The following is a 17,767-nucleotide window of genomic DNA, read 5'->3' as shown; positions in this document are numbered from 1 at the left end:
GATCCGCATCCAGCGACTAAGCATGATGAGTCGGGCAAAATGCTGAGAAGAGGGAACTTGTCAAGCCGTAAATAGAAGGTCCTGCCTTGGCCCTGATAGGCAATCAAGTCGTATCCAAGAGCCATACACAAATAACAGCAACACAGAGCCGGGGCCCCAAGCTCCCATCAATTCACCTTTTGTAATGAACATTCTCTTTTTCCTCTCTAATGTAGAAAATCTGGGGTTTGAAGCTAGATGATCCTCAAATGTGTGTCATGTTAATCCATCAAATGAAACAAACCCCCCCCCGTTTTCAAGTCCACGACGCAGCTACATACACTCAAGTAAATCTTGGTGTCACAAATATTACCCCTATTTTCTCCCCCTTAGCCAAGGTAATCTCCTCCAAACCCCAAGAGCCATCTACTTGCCAGTCCATGTGACCTTCCATCGTCATCCGCATTCAAGCAAAGCCCTGCTTCACAACAAGCTTTACTTGTACAGCTCGTCACTGACATCCCAATGATTATTCCAGTGACTGGGTTCCTGGTGTTCTGCTTGTTGAGTGTTGAGTCAACCGTTGCAAACGAGATGAGTCCTTGTCATACTCAACTACCAGCCAAGTTGGTCACGCTGGGCTTTTGGGCCGGCCTCTCTGCCAGGTGCGGCAGAAATGCGACATATTTGGGGTTTACAAGAGCCCGTTTCGGTCCCTCTAGAACCAGCCAACGGAGTTGGCTTCACAGTTGGGAGTGAGGCTTGGGAATGCAGATGCCCTGGCCAAAAGCTCTGGCCGTTCTTCGACAGTTATGCCTGGGAATTTATGTGTCGATATCATCCAGATGATCACTATTGTGTCTGATTAGGAGTTTCTTTACGTATTGACGGGCAGCTGATCTTTCATCTTCGTGTCCCATCGAAAGGTTGACTCTCAATACATACCTACCCAGTTGTACAACTATGACTTTGTGAAGTAAAAACAGTTGCTAACACTATCCTCGCTTTTGATTCAGTGTTTATCTACAAGTATAAGACTTGGGCTGTCTTCCCCCCGAAAAGAAATTACCTCTTCCTACACCATTCTCTCCCACACACGACCAAGCTCAGAGACTTCTTGCCTCTCAGGTCGCTTCCTACTCCCATACCAACACTCAATGGTCAAGACCCAGTCGTTTCACTATCATTGTGGTTACTTCTTTTCCACGATTACCAGACACTCTTGAAAACGATCAACGAAATCAGGGGCCGAATAGGGGCGACAACAGACCATTGACCATTTGACAATCATGGCCGCCGACGAGACCCCCAGGGACCCGGATCCCGCAGGCGACAAGATCCCACCCACTGTTCAAAAAGAAGAAGAAGAAGAGAAGGCAAACCCAACTGAGGACAACAAAGGTTCTATGCTGCCTCGATTCATCTACGACACCTCTTCAGTTACGGAGCGCCTGATGCAACGAGCTGATGCCGACGCCAACGAGGACTCAGCGCACGATGGAGAAACCAGCGAAGGGGTTCATCCTAACAACACCAAAGCCAAGGACAGCGACCACGAAGAATCCAATGCGAAGTGACTTGATCTATCCTAACTCTTACTACTATGATAGAAGGTCATTCTCAAACATCGCCTTGGCCGGCCCTCCTCTCTTCATTTGGCTGTCATCCCAGCTTCCTGCACCAGCTCTCATCCCAAGATCAAATATGCTTCTTGCTCCTCCCTTTATATTTGCTTCTTGGGCTACCTCCATCGACTCATCTTCTCGGTCCGCATCACTTCCTGGCTGGGCCCCATTCAAGTCTTCCCTTGTTGAGTTCATGCCCACCATGAGCTCCCAAGCTATTTCTTCCATCACGATCTCCGGCAGCCCATGCAAGTAAGTCCGATTAAGGCCTGGCCCAGATTTCATCTCATTTTTTTTTTCAGGGGTGATACCACCTCCATGCTCGGCCCATTCAACTACGACACATCCCTTCTTGGGGATGGTTTGATCCAGCGCACCATTACAGCGTCGAAAGGAACAACTACAACTACGCCAGCAACAAAGACAGGCCTTTGAATGGCATTGATGTAAAGGTCTTCGAAGGGTCTGGAGAAGCTACGGTCAAGCTATGAGCCATTGATGTACACTGGGTGGGAGGTGTATAGCCCTCGCTAAATACACAATACCCTACATTTCACCATGTGGGCTCTCAAGTCGATAGTTTCCACAGCCTGTACAATCAGATCAGTTGACTAAAAAGGAAGGGGGAGAAAACCGTTGAATCCAAGCAGCAACACTCCAGCTATCTTTGCTCCAACCCCGTCCCTAGTGACAGATACCGTGTGCCATGAAGAGATATGTTGTGACCAGATCTCTAATAGCAGGCTGCCCAATTAAAATAATCACCAGCATACAATAGCTACCTTGCTTCTAAGAGCAGCTTCTAATACGCCTGTCCTTAGGAACATATCTTGTCTAAGACATAGTTCTCAATCACTGTCTTGGTGTCCCATGGTTGCGGTCTTGTCATGAAGCACCGGGAGTACGACTTCCATATTTCCTTCCGAGACCCTAGGCTTCCAGGCAAAGCCATTCTTAGCACCGCAGTCATTGGATCGTGGATGGCACCCTGGTTTGCTATGGTCGAGGATTCACTGTAAAGTGAGGGCTACGCTTGGGCTGTTGGCGAGTGTCACCAGATGATCAAGCCCTTCGTTGCCGCGAAAATAAAAAGGCAAAGCCACTATCAAGTTCAATAAATTTTAGTGATTATTGTTGGACACATAATTGACCTACGTGCATCGCAAGATTAGCAGGAGTGTGCCAAGGATGTGCAGATTGACTGATGTTGAGATGGCTGCTTGGGTGCCCAGGTGCTCAGGCGCTCAGGTGCTTGGGTACTGTTGATAGCCGGAGATAGTTTCTCCATCAATATTCAGTTATACCACCAGACTTTGGAGGGCTCTTAGAGTTGACTGATCTTGGGTCCGTATGGCGTCTAGCAATCACTGCGCAAATGTCTCACTGCGAGGCTTCTCACCCTCGCGTATCCTAGGAGGCTATCTGATCTCAGTGCCAGACACGTGTGCATGCAAGAGAGGTGCTTTTCATCTCTCATTATGGCAATTACTGTGAAGGCGGTGATTTTGACCAATTTTTGTATCTGACGAAGTTTTCATTGTATTTCATTAAGAGTCAACCGACCAGACTTCCGCTTGTCAACACATGAAGTACCACTTACACCAGAGATATATGGTTTAATTGAATAATGTACTTTTCTAGGCTTAGATTCTAGTCACGCGCTTAGTGCAGGTACCTCGCAGCCTCGTCGCCTAAGGTGTGGGCATATAGATTCCACCCCTGGCGGGCTGGAGGCGACAAAAGGCAACCACTGCAGACTTGACAGGGATGGTAAGGCAATCAGCAAGAGGCGGCATGTGGCATACTCGGTCAGGGACCAACTGAGTTGCTTTCTTTCTTTCTGTTTCCTTTCTTGAAACGAAAGCATGTAAGTCATCGCAATGGCGACTGTAGGCCGCTCTGACTTCTCGTTATGCAGTCAACGTCGACCGACCGACATTCGTCATGTCATCAGACATCGTATCTTGATCGGATGAATGGGGGCTTACGAGCCCCATATCAAATAGTAGATAGAGTATGTGCGAACAATCACGACTGAAGGAAGGTATCGAAAGCTCCTCGGCATTGAAAGCTCTCGGTAACTGGTCCACACCTTAGATCGCAAGGCAGCTCTGTTTGGAAGTGAACTGGTTCGCCCAATCTGAAATAGCCTCAGATTAAGAACCTGACTGTTGGCTGAAGCTACTCCCGAGCCGTGAACAAGCCACAAGTTGGGTTGCGAACTAGTTCGCAAAACGTCAAGAGCCTCACGAGTGGCTGGCGAACTGGTTCGCCAACCCTACCGCTCGCACTCAATCCTGCCCATCCCATCCCATCCCATCACACATCCCTGCCCTCCACTACCACCCATCCTGGACTCCGCCAGACGGCCCATGCCTACACAGCTCTCAACCCAAACAAGCCACTGGGTATGAGGCTCTGCGAAAAATAGGCAACCCAGTGAAGCTACGTCCTTATGCACTCGGGAGCAATGCCTGTGGGCTTAGTCGGAGAGCCCACCATCCCATGTCATATCACTTGGCTTAATCGAAGCTCACGGGTCCTCCCCCCCAGTCTCTGGCCCCTCAATTGGTTATGAGTGTAGGCCCTCTGTGTCCTTATGCTCTCGACTCTCTTCTCGTCATGTCCTCGAGATGCGGGAATCCCGCCCTCTTCCCGGGGTATAAGAGGCCCGGGGCCCCTCGGTCAAGTTGGATCCCTTTCTTGATGGAAGGACAGGCTCAGACCTGATATTTGCACGCAGTCCTCATCTCTTCACTTTGGTACCAACTCAGTCTCTTCCTTTAGCTCCTGACCTGAGACCAATCCCTCTTTCTTATTGCCATTCGATATCCACTTCTCAAGACGCCTCCGCGTGTCCTCTTCTTGAGGCAGCCTCCATCTTGACTCAGACGACGCCCATTGGAGCTTTTCACCATCCAGTCGGTACCCGTCATGAGTTTTCCTGCTCCTTCTCTCAGCACTGTCCCCCCCAAGAGTCAAAGAAAGTAAGTTCCAACAAATTCTTATTCAAGTTCCATCTTACAATGTTTTCTTAGGGGAGACGATAAGCCTTCAATGCTCAACCCATTCCTCTACGACACCTCCCCTCTCCCAAATCGGTTGGTCATTAGGGCCATGTCAGCAGCAACATCCACAGCATCTACGATTATGACAGCTACGACGACGGCAACAGCAACGGCAACAAATGGAAAGCCCTCTGTTGATGATTTAGTGAAAGACTTGGAAGAGACTTGGGAAATCACGGCTAAACTATGAGCTATGGCTGGACACAGAGGTGAGCTGGATGGTTGTCACTGGATGTTCAATACCCTAGACATCACCATATGGATATTCGGACAACAGTTTCCGCTTCTTGTACTACTAGAAGGCTTGTTTATGAAGAAGGGAAAAAGACCAAAAAAAATTGGAACCAAATTGCGACGGTCGAGTCGGCTCCATTGCCGCCTGGCTTCAACAGCACCTAAAGTGAATTGTCACACGACATGTCCTCTCAGTACATGCACCACGTCACAGCCCAACTGACATGGAACTGTTTGTGACACTGGCCTGACTGAAGAAAAGCCTGTAGCCACATAGGGCAATGCCCTTAATCCCATCACCTTTGTATGCTGTGATCTGCTCATCAATATTGACACCGACGAAAACTGCCCCTCCGTTGGAGATGTCGCAAATGCGATAACTTGTCACATATGCGATCACTACGCGCATGTGCGCCCACCTCTCCTGGTCTCTTCTCCGGACCATCTCCATCGTGTTGTAGTCTAATTTAGCCTTGCTTGAGCCACAACCTTTTCTAGAGTTTGACTTATACAAACTCAAGATTGGTTCTTCTTGACCAGAGTGTTGGGTCTCGTGACACTTGTGCAAATGATACAGAAACACCTCAAAAAACAACATTGTCACCTTATCTCCGCGGCCACACTGCAAGCAGATTCAAGGTAGTAACTCAGCAGCAAAATGAACACAGTATTCGTCCAATGGCCGTGAAAGGCCCCATTGAGAACTGCATCTCCAAATGGTGCCATAATCACCTAAAACATCTCATATAGAAGCCGGCCATAGATGTGAATTGCCCCCCCCCCCCCCAAGAGAAGAGACTACCCTAAGTGTGCGAATAATCTCAAATATTGAATGTTGATAGAATACTCCCACTTGTGGCATAGGACAGTGGTATGACTTGGCCGGTTTCTGACAACCCTGGACAACAATACCCTAAATCATGGGTTGCCATGGCAGGATACCTTCAGAGCCCAGGTGTATCTTAAACTACCAATGATTAACTGAATTCAAGCGAAAAATCGTTTCACACAGACCTATTGTTGACCGAGAAGACAACATCGACGCCTCGAAACACCCAACATCCGTCATGTGGCAATCAGACATGAGAAACCACAAATTAAAGTTGTTGACTCTCAAATTAAGGATGTCTGTATAGCATAGCCTGACATGCCTAAATTGAATTCCTATACTTCGGGGAGCAGGCACACGACGGTGGAGTGGTGTCGTGGTAAAATCTTCTGTCTCTCCCTGAGGAGGTTGGTGGACTTCCAACACTCTGGTCTATCCATGATACACTCTCCTCTAATTCCCGATTGGCCATACAACTATTGGAGGACTTGCAATGGCTTTCCAGTAGCCAACGAAAGGTTGAAGAGGGGATTAGAAACTCACGGCCTACTACTCCATTCGCTGAACAGGGTATTCGCCACAACAAAAAGAGGGACAAGGGGCAAAAAGACATACAACAGCGGGAATTCGCTGGTCGTCACCGACCCAACTACTAATCCGCCCCTCACTGGCTTATCTATGGGAGAGCGGACGGGATCCCGAGTTCTCCAGTGGGTATGGTCGTATGTGGTAGTTAGTGGTTCGCAATCGACTTATAGCCTCATGACGTACCCCTTTCCCCTGAGAATAGGAGCCAGGTTGGAACACCCTCACAACTCTCAGTTATTTGCCTTCCAAGCCCGTAAGAGGATTGCTGAAGTATGTTATGATCTGAACTGGTTTAAAAAGATAGCCCCGGTCTCTCTGTGGAACCCCTGACTAGCGCAACTATTCCAAGGTGTGACCCTAATGCTGAGGAATGAGACTCCGAACATACAGTCTGGACTCTCACGCAGAACTTTTGAGCTCTGTGCAACGAGCCATAACACAGGTACAGCCGATTCCCAAGGCCCCCTCGATAATGGACTAGGAAAGACAAATGGCCGCGGACCTGAGCATGGTGCTCTTGTCGTCACTTTCAGGGGCCAGCACGACTATAAAAGCCCAACTCTTCAACCATGGCGTCATAATCGCACCGACAGCTAAATTTACTACTATCATTAAAACTGTTCTCGCTATCTCCGGGTCTAGTAGAGTCCGCAGCGCCGACTCCGGCCACTATCGACTCGAATGTTCCTGGGCCTACCATTGATGCCAACATTGCAGTCATTGAGACCTCAACACCGCAACGAGCGCCTCGAATTCGAATACGACTCAGCCATCAGCAGCTACTGTCAGTTAAATGGCTTCAGTCAACGACTCCCACTAGCACAACAACCAGCGAGACACTCATTATGACGGCATCTGCACCTAGACCCATTCAAGCAAACCCGGTCTTCGACCAGTTCTTCGCCAGCTACCACGGAGGAGATGCCGGTGATTCAAGCCGACTTGAAAGATGCTCCATAAACATTGAGTACATCGCAGTGGCAAAAAGCTGAGAGGGCAGCTGACCCCTGAAGTTCCCTTGGCCACATCTCACCCGAGTTCATCCTCACCCAGATGTCCAGCGGCAGGAATAAATGAGCCCTGTACATTCAGAACACGCCGTCCGAAATGGGCATCATCATATGCATGAGACGTCAACGGCGCCAACAATAGCACTATGGCGCTGGGCTGTGCTGGATCGGCTTCACTTACACCCAGCCGCAGCTGTGTAACCCCTCGGCATGTCTCGAGACGGCCCGTTTGCGGTTCTTGGCAGCAGTCCCGAGAGTAATGCCGGTAGGTTCAGTTCATGTTTCAGAAACTCATTCTTGGAGGGCACTCATGGGGTGTGGGAGGGAGGGTCCATATAACTCCTCGCGCAAGTCAACGGGAGCACATGCCCTACGTACGGGTCAAGAAGAAGGCGATGTCTGGATAGAGTATTGCCCAAACATGAGTTGAGGGTAGTCATACCAATAGCCTTAAAGCAACGAAACCATAAGGTGGAGACTTACATGAATTGCCGGTGATGATATAAAATAGAAGTATTCCAGGGGAGTTTATGTTAGTTTCTCATTTGTTTCTCAACCCGCGTGTCTACTTACTCTCTTTACTCTATCTAAGCCTTGCCGGCCTTGGATAACCGACAACCGGCATGTATGGCCTCTTTCGCTTACCACCGGGCTGCACTTTGAGCTTCGGGAGGTCTGAACTGGACGGACACCCACACCCGGTTCATCCATATTCCATGTGGCTGTCTCGATCCTGCAGGCCTTTGAAACATCCAAGGCACGGAAAAAGAAACTACGACGAGTTGGGACAGCCGCACTCCCACACTCCCTCAGCCTGGCCTCGCCGCCAGACACCAACGTAGCCATGACGCATTGAGAGTCTGGGAGGTGCATCTTCTCGGGCGAATGGGCTATTCTTTATTCGACCTACGCAAGCCAACACACTAGGCTTGGAAGGATGAGGTGGTGACTTACACAAAATTTGCCCAGAGTGCCAGCAGGGGATCGACTTGTGTGGTTGCTCAACATCAGAGCTGGATATCATGAATCCAGTCGTTTTCAACAACCTTCACAGACCGCTATTTCCACGATTGCAAATTAGATTGAAAGCAGTGAGATTTAAATCTCCTGCAGCATGCCAGAGCCAACACATTCGTGAGGCCTTCCAGCCTTTTCGGCCATCACCGCTACTTGATGAGGCTTCCCGGTGAGAGAAGTTCTCTCAGAGCCTCGTCAAGCTGAAGCACAGCCTGACAGCAGGCACACCAACCGGACATCTCGGGTCCAATTGTATAGAATTCTGCCCTCCGTGCATCTCTCACCGCTTCTCTCGACCTGCGAAACATTCGCGAGGCCTAAATGGGAGGGTGGCTTGCCCAGTTGGCTTATAGGGCCGCAAGATGCAACCTCCAACGTGGGGGTTGGCACAAGTTACCAAGCAATCGTAGAGGGGGGTTACCGTTTCCGGATTGTCAGTCGGACACCCACATCCCCAAACACTACGCTGCGAATCATCGTCAACCGACCTGTTACCGCTGTTTTCTTTGGGAACAATTTGCATCTCCATTCCCTTGCGGCAGCCCTACCACACCTCGTCGCCATCTTCTAGAACAGGCTGCCGCTTCGCAATGATTGGTCTGCCTGGTATGGGAGTCCTCCGTCGTGGGATTCATCTCGTGTAGTTGGGTCAAAGTCGCCCGGAAAGTCAGGAACGAGGCTGTTCAGGCACTCACCGAACACTTTTGCTTGTGATTATGCGGCCCGCTCAAGAAGGCCTCAAAGCAGAATTGTTTTGCCCATAAAGATGTCAAGTTCCCCGGGGTGATGATGTCTTGTTTCCATCTCAAGCATGGCGCTCCTTGAGCTCAAAGCCCAGACACCTGCCTCGTCCAACAGACTTCATACTTCATGACACTCTCTTCCCTAATCTTATTTATCATAAGCGGCACTTTTCGCGCTCTCTTTATCATTTGAAAATTTAAGCCCACGATTGTCTCTCCTTCAGCTCGACGTTCTACCATGTCGTCCAACACAACTTTCACTTACACCGCAGAGGCGGGTAAGCCTCAGTGAGATAACAGCCTTCCGCACAAAACATACCTCCAATAACCAAGATTTTTAGGTCCGATGTCGATGCTCTGATGCTCCTACATTTCCTACATGATATCTCTTCGGTCCAAGATCGCCTCTTTCAGGGGGCTGCCGCTCAGGACGCCCAACCGAACGATGGTCAAATCTCCGACATCAACCTCAATGAGCCAAGAGCAAAGCTCTAAAGACCTTGAGAACAACTACACGAAGCTTTGATGCCACCCTTTGGCATCCTATATATACTAGGTAGAAAGAGAGGCTCGAGTTACTGCGCCTACTCGTGCGAGGTTACGAGAATCACTCCACACGGAGGACACATGTAGCACAGCGTTGTATTCTACTGCAAGAGGGCGGCAGCTTGGTCAATATCCTACTCTCTGTAACTTTAATCACATTCTTTTCTATCTGCCTCACTCCCATGTTTTCACACTCGCCCTGGCCTTGTCGACCTCGTCCACCATAACGTGTTCAGCTGTTACTTTCATACCCTAGATACCAAGTCCAAGTTTAACTCAATTGCAGCCGATTTATGCATCTTTAGTAGCCTTAAGTTTCCTTGTCTAACTCTTCCACAAGTAGTCACATTCGCACCTAACGTAGGCTGCCAGAAGACCGCAAAAAGGGGCAACTTGCCGACAGAACTATGAGCAAACCAGGTCGTCGATATGAAAAATATTAATACCCTCATTTTATAATTCTATTAAACTGCTTTCACAAGCTACCTGATGATTTTAAATCAAATATCTGGCTCTCTTTGCGCTGGTCCCTAGAGGGAGTTGACTTGGTGTCTTACAAGCGTATCATCGTAATACACTCCTGAGTGCACGATCTCAATTCCAAACAAGTAGGGAAACTCAAGTTATAAGAAGTAAAAGCAGCCCAGTTATGTCAGGAAACGCCATGTCGTACTACACCGCTGGTTACACGTTGCCAAGGAATCCTCTTTGGAACGTCCTCAATGACAGGCCAATTCCACCACCCCTTTTGACGTCGCCGAATAGTACGCCCACGCGGATCCAAGCGAGAAGACTCGAACCGCCTTGCGGACCAATACTTTTGTGCCCAGCATTGGAAAACTCAGGCTCGTGTTCTCTCATCAGACTTTTCCCACAGTGTCGTTTGATCCAAGAACCATCGCCGACTCCCAATGCGTGCTCAACTTACACAGAAAAAACCGACACCGGTTCAAAACGGGAGCAAGGAATTATCAAGATATGGAACGAGCCTTGAAGGCTGCGAGTTGTAACTTGGACTTGGAAAGTGTTCATCAAGCACGTGCCCAGATGGTGAAGTCGTCGAGCATAATCAATTCGTTAGGAGAGCCATGATAGTGGACAGGAAATGCGTCTATCTTGCGCTTCGTGATGTACATTGTTACACACATATCATATAAGTACACGTGGTACCATTCCTGGTACATCTTCCCCGTCATCTTCGCCTCAAATCCCATATCCAAAACATTTATTGAGCTGGAGGTGTTGTCTTTGCAGGAGGTATCGAAGAATCTGCCACCACCTCGGACAAACCAGCCTTCTCGAGAGCCGCCTCCTTCCTTTCGGCAAGGATGGCACCCAGCTTCTCCAGCATCTCGTCGCTGAGCTCGGGCTCGCCCTGGGCGGCACGCAGCTCGCGCTGTTGGGCGTGGTACTCCTGGAGGGGAGTCTGCATGGACAGAATGGAATCCTCCCGTGCCTTTTCGGCATTTGCCTCGTACTCCTTCTGCTGGACGTACCACTCCTCGTGGCGTGTTCGGAACTTGGAGAACTTGTTTCGTAGCTCGTCGATAACGGTTTCGGGCATGGGGGCGGAGAGGAGGTTGTAGTAGAAAGATCGGTTCTCAGCAGCCTCACGAGGAGTATCGCTGGCGTGTGTCTCATATTCTGGCGCCTCCACTGCGGGCCAGGGGATAACAACGTTGATTCCGGGAACGAGCCGGTCCCATTTCTTTCCATGCTCCCATCGGTCGAGTGTCATGTTGGTTGACTTCATGTTCGGAGGAACTGCCTTGAGCTGATTGATAACAACATCCCTGGTGATTCCAGTCTCGGAGTTGGTGATGGGGTAAACGAGGCGGATCGAACCGATCGAGATAGGCATAGGTTGGGACCGGCTGTCGTTGCCAAACATGCCAGCACTAATTGCCTATTGACCCAATTAACTTCCGTAGTCTTGTCAATGAACCGTCATTTCTTACCCGGTGGTGAGTCTCAAGGGTAACAGATCCCGATTGAAAGTTAATCGCCTTGATACGATCAATCTTGCCCTTGTCCGGTCCATCCATAATGACCACTCGATCAGACACAGCCAGGTTGAGCTGCTTCAGTCCTCCAGCCCAAGCACATCGCTTCTCAAGAACCTCGGGTCGTGGTGTGTAGAATCCGTAGTTGGACCAATCCGTCCGTACACTCTCGGAGAACATGCCATACTGATTGAATCCCAGATCACGCTTCGGGGCAAGAGGGCCCAGCTCCCAATCCTCCTTTCGGGCTCGGCGGGCATCTTTAAGATTCTGTCGGACCTCAGAAACGGCACCTCGGAAGGCCTGCTGGTTTCGAAGTTTGTAGTTGGTCTGTTCGGTTTTGGCAGCTTTTTGCGCACGGCGGCCGGCCTGGCGCTGGGCCTGGGCGACTCGCTTGGCAAGCTTCTGCATGGCGGAGAAGTCGGGGGAACGAGCTGTGAGGATCGATTGAGGAGATTCACAAGCTCTAGCAACCCATTGGGCGGGAACGAGCTGCGGGCGCCGAGTTGTCGCTTGGGCGTGACAATGAATTCGTTGTGGAGTGGACGACTGAGGTGGAAATTCTCAATCGTGAGAACGGAATTAGCCGCGGTAGCGCGGGTGCGGGGTATTAATTTACACTGTACTGGGCACTGTACCAAGTCGTGATACCTTCATGTCGTTGAAGCTGATGTTGCCTTCATTTTGGCGGTATGAGACCACCCATACGAGCGGGGCAGTTTGACTTATTCGTGACTGGTGGTTTTCAGTCCTCCAGGACTGGTTGAAGCAAGGTTCACTTCCATTGTCCAAACATGGCAGGCATCAACACGCACCAAGTTTCAAGTCTGCACTCTAAACTTGACTCTTTTGCAGGACACAGGGGGCCTTCCATGGCTCAATGAAACACCTTGGAGCAGACGCTGCAGTTTCGAATGAAGCATCACCGCGTCGTCGTCAGAAGGGGTAAACATTGTCCTCCGGGATACGCGTAAAGAGCATCCACTTCCGAATTTCCGATATCAGATAGGTAGGTCGTCAGACAACTCCGGTGACTGCAAGTTGAGAAGGGATGAAAGATTCACATGGCACAATCAGACCTGCTGTTCTTTCCGTACAGTCCTCCGTTCCAGGGAGGACTTGGGTCACGATGTTGAGACAGGGGCCGCACACGTGCTCAGCTATCACGCTTCAGTTGAAGCGCCAACCCAGGACAATGAGATAGATCAAACCTCCGTCAGAGGAGGCTCGCTCGCGTGTGAGGCCCAGACCGTATCTTTCACCCATGGCCAGCTCACGGTACCGATAGGTCAACATGGACCCTGACGCCTTCACAAGACGAGGCGGGGGACGAGTCCTAGACTCTGGGTACCGTAGGACTTTTCTCCCCGTCGCGACCTCTCTGGCTGGTCCTCCCGTAAAATCTGGTTGGCCCCAGGCCTTGGGGAGCGGGGACGGGATGGCACAGGCGACTCCGCCGTGCATTGCATGATGGACCAGGGGCTGAGAAGCTTGTGCCAGCGTCACTTCGCCCAAAGCTTTTTGTCGAGATGGCGCTACGTAAGCTTTTGTGCAAGTGGTTGCTCGGTACGAAGGAGCTGGATATTGACAGTCAATCAGCAAAGGAGGCTACCGGTCAGCAGCAGGGAGGTAAAGACATGCAAGCGAACATGCCTCTCGATTCATTCTCCAAGCATGATGAAAGGCAAGGAGGCCAGCGCAGGGTCATCAACATCAAACGCCGGCCATTTCCCCTTGGGGGCATGACGACAACAAGAGCCGTTGGCATAGCCGCCGGATCCCAGCTGGAAATCTCCCCCAAGACCAGATCCCATCCAGGGAGGTCGGGATCCCGTTTCCGATGCCATGGCCTACAGGCCAGTGGAAGCAAATGTGATGATGCAGCCCGAGGCTGATTCTCTTAGTGTCGTGCTGCCCGAATGACACAGGCTGAGCCACGGTTTCAGCCCCGGAGCTATGGATGGAGCCTCCCTCTCAAGGTGGCATTGGCAGTAGAAGGACGCAGCAAGCGGCGGCGACGACAGGACTCTGTTTGGTGGGCCAAGGACCGGCTCGCGCACGTCAGGCCGCGTCTGACGGGAGAACGTGTGCAGACGGAGAAGAGCGTGAAGACTCATGCGAATGGCGTGCCGTGGTGTTGATGTCCTCGACGCCTTTACCGACAGCTGCCTGTTCCAACCTGCTGTAGGTCGTGAAGGGCTCCTGCAGAGTCATCAGAATGCGCCCAAGGACTTTTGTTCCCGTATTATAAGAGCGTGAAAGATGGTGACAGATTGGGCGTGAAAACAGAGGCCATCAAAGCAAAGCTGCCGTGTAATCAGCAATCCCTCAATCAAACCGATCAAACAGCCAACCCCATCAACCATCACCCTTCATATCCTCTGTGGTTCATTCATTCAGCCGGATCTGCCATCTCATCTCGTCATTATCCGGTAATAAACACCGGCATTGTCCGCTCGAGAAAGACGTGCACGTCCGCCCTGCAGAGCACAGCACAGCATAGCACAGCACAGCACAACAACAGGCCGCGTCAAGGCGCCAAACAACAGCTCCATCCCACTGAAAGTTTCGCGGAGGGCTCCTGTGTCGGTCAGAAATAAACTGGGCCAAGTTCCATTGTGAGTTTCCCCCTCCTGGCTGGGAAATAGAGGCTTGTGACGATACCCTCGCACTGTCGACGCACTGGGGAGGACTCCACTAACCGGTCGCTGAATAGGGGACGGTCTTAGCGGTTGTTGCCACCCACCAGCCGACGCCAGGGCCACGCCGTTGGCTGCCTCAGGATCTACCAACCTGACCAGATCAAAAGTACCGATTGTGTGTTGACGCCCGCAAAAGAGTACCTTTTCTGGCCTTGCTTTTTCCGTCTGCCCAGCCCGGCCTGTCCAGGGGAAACACCACCCATCCATCATCAAAGAGTGCCCAGTCCCGGCCCCAGCAACTGCTGCAGCCCCAGCAACAGAGGACCAAACAACAAAGCGTCGGCGCAGCTCATCTGCCGCTGCCCCATTTCGCTACTGCGAGAGAGCTCTGAGTGCAGCGGGAGCTCCATTGGTGAAGGAGACCGACCACCTCCCTGGGTAGGCATCCATTCCATTATCAGCAGTAGCAAACACCATCAGCACTCCGCTGCACTGCACCGCACGGCATCAGCATCAGCCTCCTTCTTCGCGCGGCGCTACCTAAGAGTAAACAGGATTGGATTCCGAGTCCAAGCCCAACAGGCCATTCTCGAAACAGGCGTCCTGAGCTAGTTCCTCCTGTGTTTAAAGGACCAAAACTCCCCGGGCCGTCATTTCGTCACGCCCAGCTGCCATTGCACATCACCGACCGTCGATTGCACATTGCCCTCTCACTGCCAATCGCCTGAGCCACTAGGACGGCCCATCCCAGCCTGAAAACACAGTGCGAATCATAGACGCCCTCGTCTCAACAACCTTGCACCGTCCACTCGCCAACCCCAGCACGACGCCCGGCCCAGCTCAGCTACCCTGACCTCCCTCCCCTCTAGACAGCAGGTACCTGGCCGCTAGAGCTTCCCACCCGTGCGCCAAAGGTACCTCTTGTCCCCGTCCCGTCCACTCTTGGCTGTCCTGAGGTGTCCTATCTGTCCTCCTTGCCTGCCTGCCTGGCGCTGCCTTAACATTTCCCTTCCCTCTCTCTGCTCTTTTTCTTCCCTCGCTCTCGCTCTCCCACCCGCCGCTACCTTACCTTACCTACCAACCAAAAAAATCCAGGCCAAAACCCAAACCCCCTTCTGACGTCCTCTTTCCGCGTCCAACTCTCCTCCTTCTCCATCCCCCATCGACCCGCAGCCGCCGCTCTCCGCGAAACTCACCTTCTGCAACATCGCCCCAAGCTCAAGCTCGCATCCACGCCAGCACCGCCGTTTTCTTCTCATATTTTATTAAACTTCATCACAACCTAACAGCAAACGTCATGGCTGAGATTCGCCGAAAGCTCGTCATCGTCGGCGATGGTGCCTGCGGTAAAACCTGTTTGTTGATGTGAGTTTGCCAACCTCCCCCCGTTGCCTATCATCCATCCATCGTGCTGTCGATGGTCGCCGATGCTGCAGCCAGGCCAAGCGCCTACGGCAGGAGAAACCAGCTGCTGCTGGCTATCTTGTGCTTGAATGCTTGGGGATGGCCTCATGCTGTTGGCGCCATCAGCATCGTGATGACCATCAGTTGTCTCCGTATCCCCTGTCGCCATATCCATCAACATCACCATCACCATCGCCTTCACAGACCACCAGACTGATGCTAACCCCTTTTGCAGTGTCTTCTCCAAGGGCACTTTCCCCGAGGTAAGCATTGGCTCGACGACAACGATGCCTTTACCATGCTCCGTCCTATCGTTCGGCTCCACAACGACGACCCATTCGCGGCCGAGCCTCGTTTCGATCATCAATACAAGTCATCAACATCATCAATGCTCATGCTAACGATGCATCCTTCAGGTCTACGTCCCCACCGTCTTCGAGAACTACGTGGCCGATGTTGAGGTCGACGGAAAGCACGTCGAGCTCGCCCTATGGGATACTGCTGGCCAGGAGGATTACGACCGTCTTCGACCCCTGTCCTACCCCGACTCTCACGTTATCCTGATCTGCTTCGCCGTCGACTCCCCCGATTCCCTTGACAACGTCCAGGAGAAGGTTGGTTGATGCTCAGCCTCGCCCAGAGCTGATAGCCCGCTCGATCGGCACAGCCTTGCTGACACGTGCTCTTTAACAGTGGATCTCCGAGGTTCTGCACTTCTGCCAGGGTCTCCCCATCATCCTCGTCGGCTGCAAGAAGGATCTCCGATACGATCAGAAGACGATCGAGGAGCTTCGCAAGACCAGCCAGAAGCCCGTTTCTCCCGAAGAGGTACGACCCCGACCCAAGGAATGCCGCTGTCCGGCTTCACCCGACCAAGACAGGCATTCCTCCTTGCATCACCAAGTACCATGCTAACAACTTGATAGGGTGAGGAGATCCGTAAGAAGATCTCTGCCTACAAGTACCTCGAGTGCTCGGCCAAGACCAACGAGGGTGTCCGTGAGGTGTTTGAGCACGCCACCCGGGCTGCCCTGCTGTCCCGCAGCAAGGGCGGCAAGAGCCACAAGAAGTGTCTTGTTCTGTAGAGGACGGCGCGAAGCCCCTCTGAGCGGAGCGCAGTTATACGTGCTGCAGCTCGACCCTGCGTTGTAATCCATCGTCGTTCCAGTTCACCCTCAACTTGGCCCCGGCAGTTCGGATGATACGGGTTCGCGACAGCCAAGAAGACGACGGCTGTCGACATGCATCGGTTTTCTCGGAATCTGGAGTTTGATATCGTCTCGCTCTTGTCTGGTCCATCGGCCTACGCGCCGACCTTTCTCGCTGGATTGATGGTTTTCTTGTCGGCGGAGCCCATGATTTCTTGGACCTCCTGAAGTTGCAGCAGCTGCGGGAGGTGACTATACCGACAGATACCTCGTCTTTTTTCTTATCACCATGGCAGGCGAGCGGGACCTTTGTTTTATGTATCTGCGTATTGCGTATGGGGGAGGTGGGCCAGATGTCTTTTTTCTTGCTGGGGCTGCAGAGGAGAAGGATGAGGAGTGACTCCCGCCCCCGACTCTGGGGTCCTTTGCCTGTCGGCGGAAGCTGATGGGTGATGGATGGTCAAGATGGTTGGGGAGGCCATGGGAGGCTCCGTGGGCTGGTGACGGCGAGAGCGTTTGTGTGTATGGAATTGGGGTCCGGCTGGGGGAACCTTGTCGGGCCAGGTCATAAATTTTTCATTTTTTCTCTTGAAGCCTCGAGACCGTTATTTAGATCATGGAGATGGGACATCTATTGCGTAGGGCCTGCCTGTTTAATCATTGTTTTTGTCGCAACTTGTTTCATGTGACGCACCTCATCGAGTCTGTCTGTTTTATTTGATGGCCGTGTCGCCTTTAGCCTTGGTTGCTTGACTGCTGCTCTTCCTATGACTTGAACTTTACTTGATGCTAAAGAGTCGTCCTGCTTTTATTGCTTCTGATGTTGCTCTTTCCATCACCTCTTGAGCTTTATCTTATGCTTTTGACTGGCTCTGCCCATATGCTCTTGGTCATGTCCCACTGCAGATAGATAGCTCGATCTACAGACAAG

The 17,767-nt window shown here is 51.6% G+C and overlaps 3 protein-coding genes across 3 annotated transcripts; 2 read left to right on the top strand and 1 right to left on the bottom strand.

Moving 5' to 3' along the window:
- Nucleotides 1-1,268: 1,268 nt before the first annotated feature.
- Nucleotides 1,269-2,095, top strand: NCS54_01068400 (Hypothetical protein; the record flags this gene model as incomplete). Its single annotated transcript, XM_053155985.1, has 2 exons — nucleotides 1,269-1,552; nucleotides 1,990-2,095. 2 exons carry the CDS (start codon nucleotides 1,269-1,271, stop codon nucleotides 2,093-2,095), a joined length of 390 nt encoding a protein of 129 aa, XP_053011960.1.
- An 8,769-nt stretch (nucleotides 2,096-10,864) lies between these two features.
- NCS54_01068300 (Hypothetical protein) lies at nucleotides 10,865-12,053 on the bottom strand (the record flags this gene model as incomplete). The annotated part of the gene is made up of 2 exons (XM_053155984.1): nucleotides 10,865-11,545; nucleotides 11,598-12,053. The coding sequence occupies 2 exons, from the start codon at nucleotides 12,051-12,053 to the stop codon at nucleotides 10,865-10,867; spliced, it is 1,137 nt and encodes a 378-aa protein (XP_053011959.1).
- A 3,312-nt stretch (nucleotides 12,054-15,365) lies between these two features.
- On the top strand, nucleotides 15,366-16,773 carry NCS54_01068200 (Hypothetical protein; the record flags this gene model as incomplete). Its single annotated transcript, XM_053155983.1, has 5 exons — nucleotides 15,366-15,649; nucleotides 15,924-15,951; nucleotides 16,105-16,302; nucleotides 16,382-16,516; nucleotides 16,615-16,773. The coding sequence occupies exons 1-5, from the start codon at nucleotides 15,582-15,584 to the stop codon at nucleotides 16,771-16,773; spliced, it is 588 nt and encodes a 195-aa protein (XP_053011958.1). The 5' UTR covers nucleotides 15,366-15,581.
- Nucleotides 16,774-17,767: the final 994 nt, after the last annotated feature.

This window comes from Fusarium falciforme, chromosome 8 (genome assembly GCF_026873545.1).
Source record: "Fusarium falciforme chromosome 8, complete sequence".
Taxonomy (NCBI): Eukaryota; Fungi; Ascomycota; class Sordariomycetes; order Hypocreales; family Nectriaceae; genus Fusarium; species Fusarium falciforme.
The sequence above is the reverse complement of the archived record's forward strand: the minus strand, read 5'-3'. Positions and strand labels throughout refer to the sequence as shown.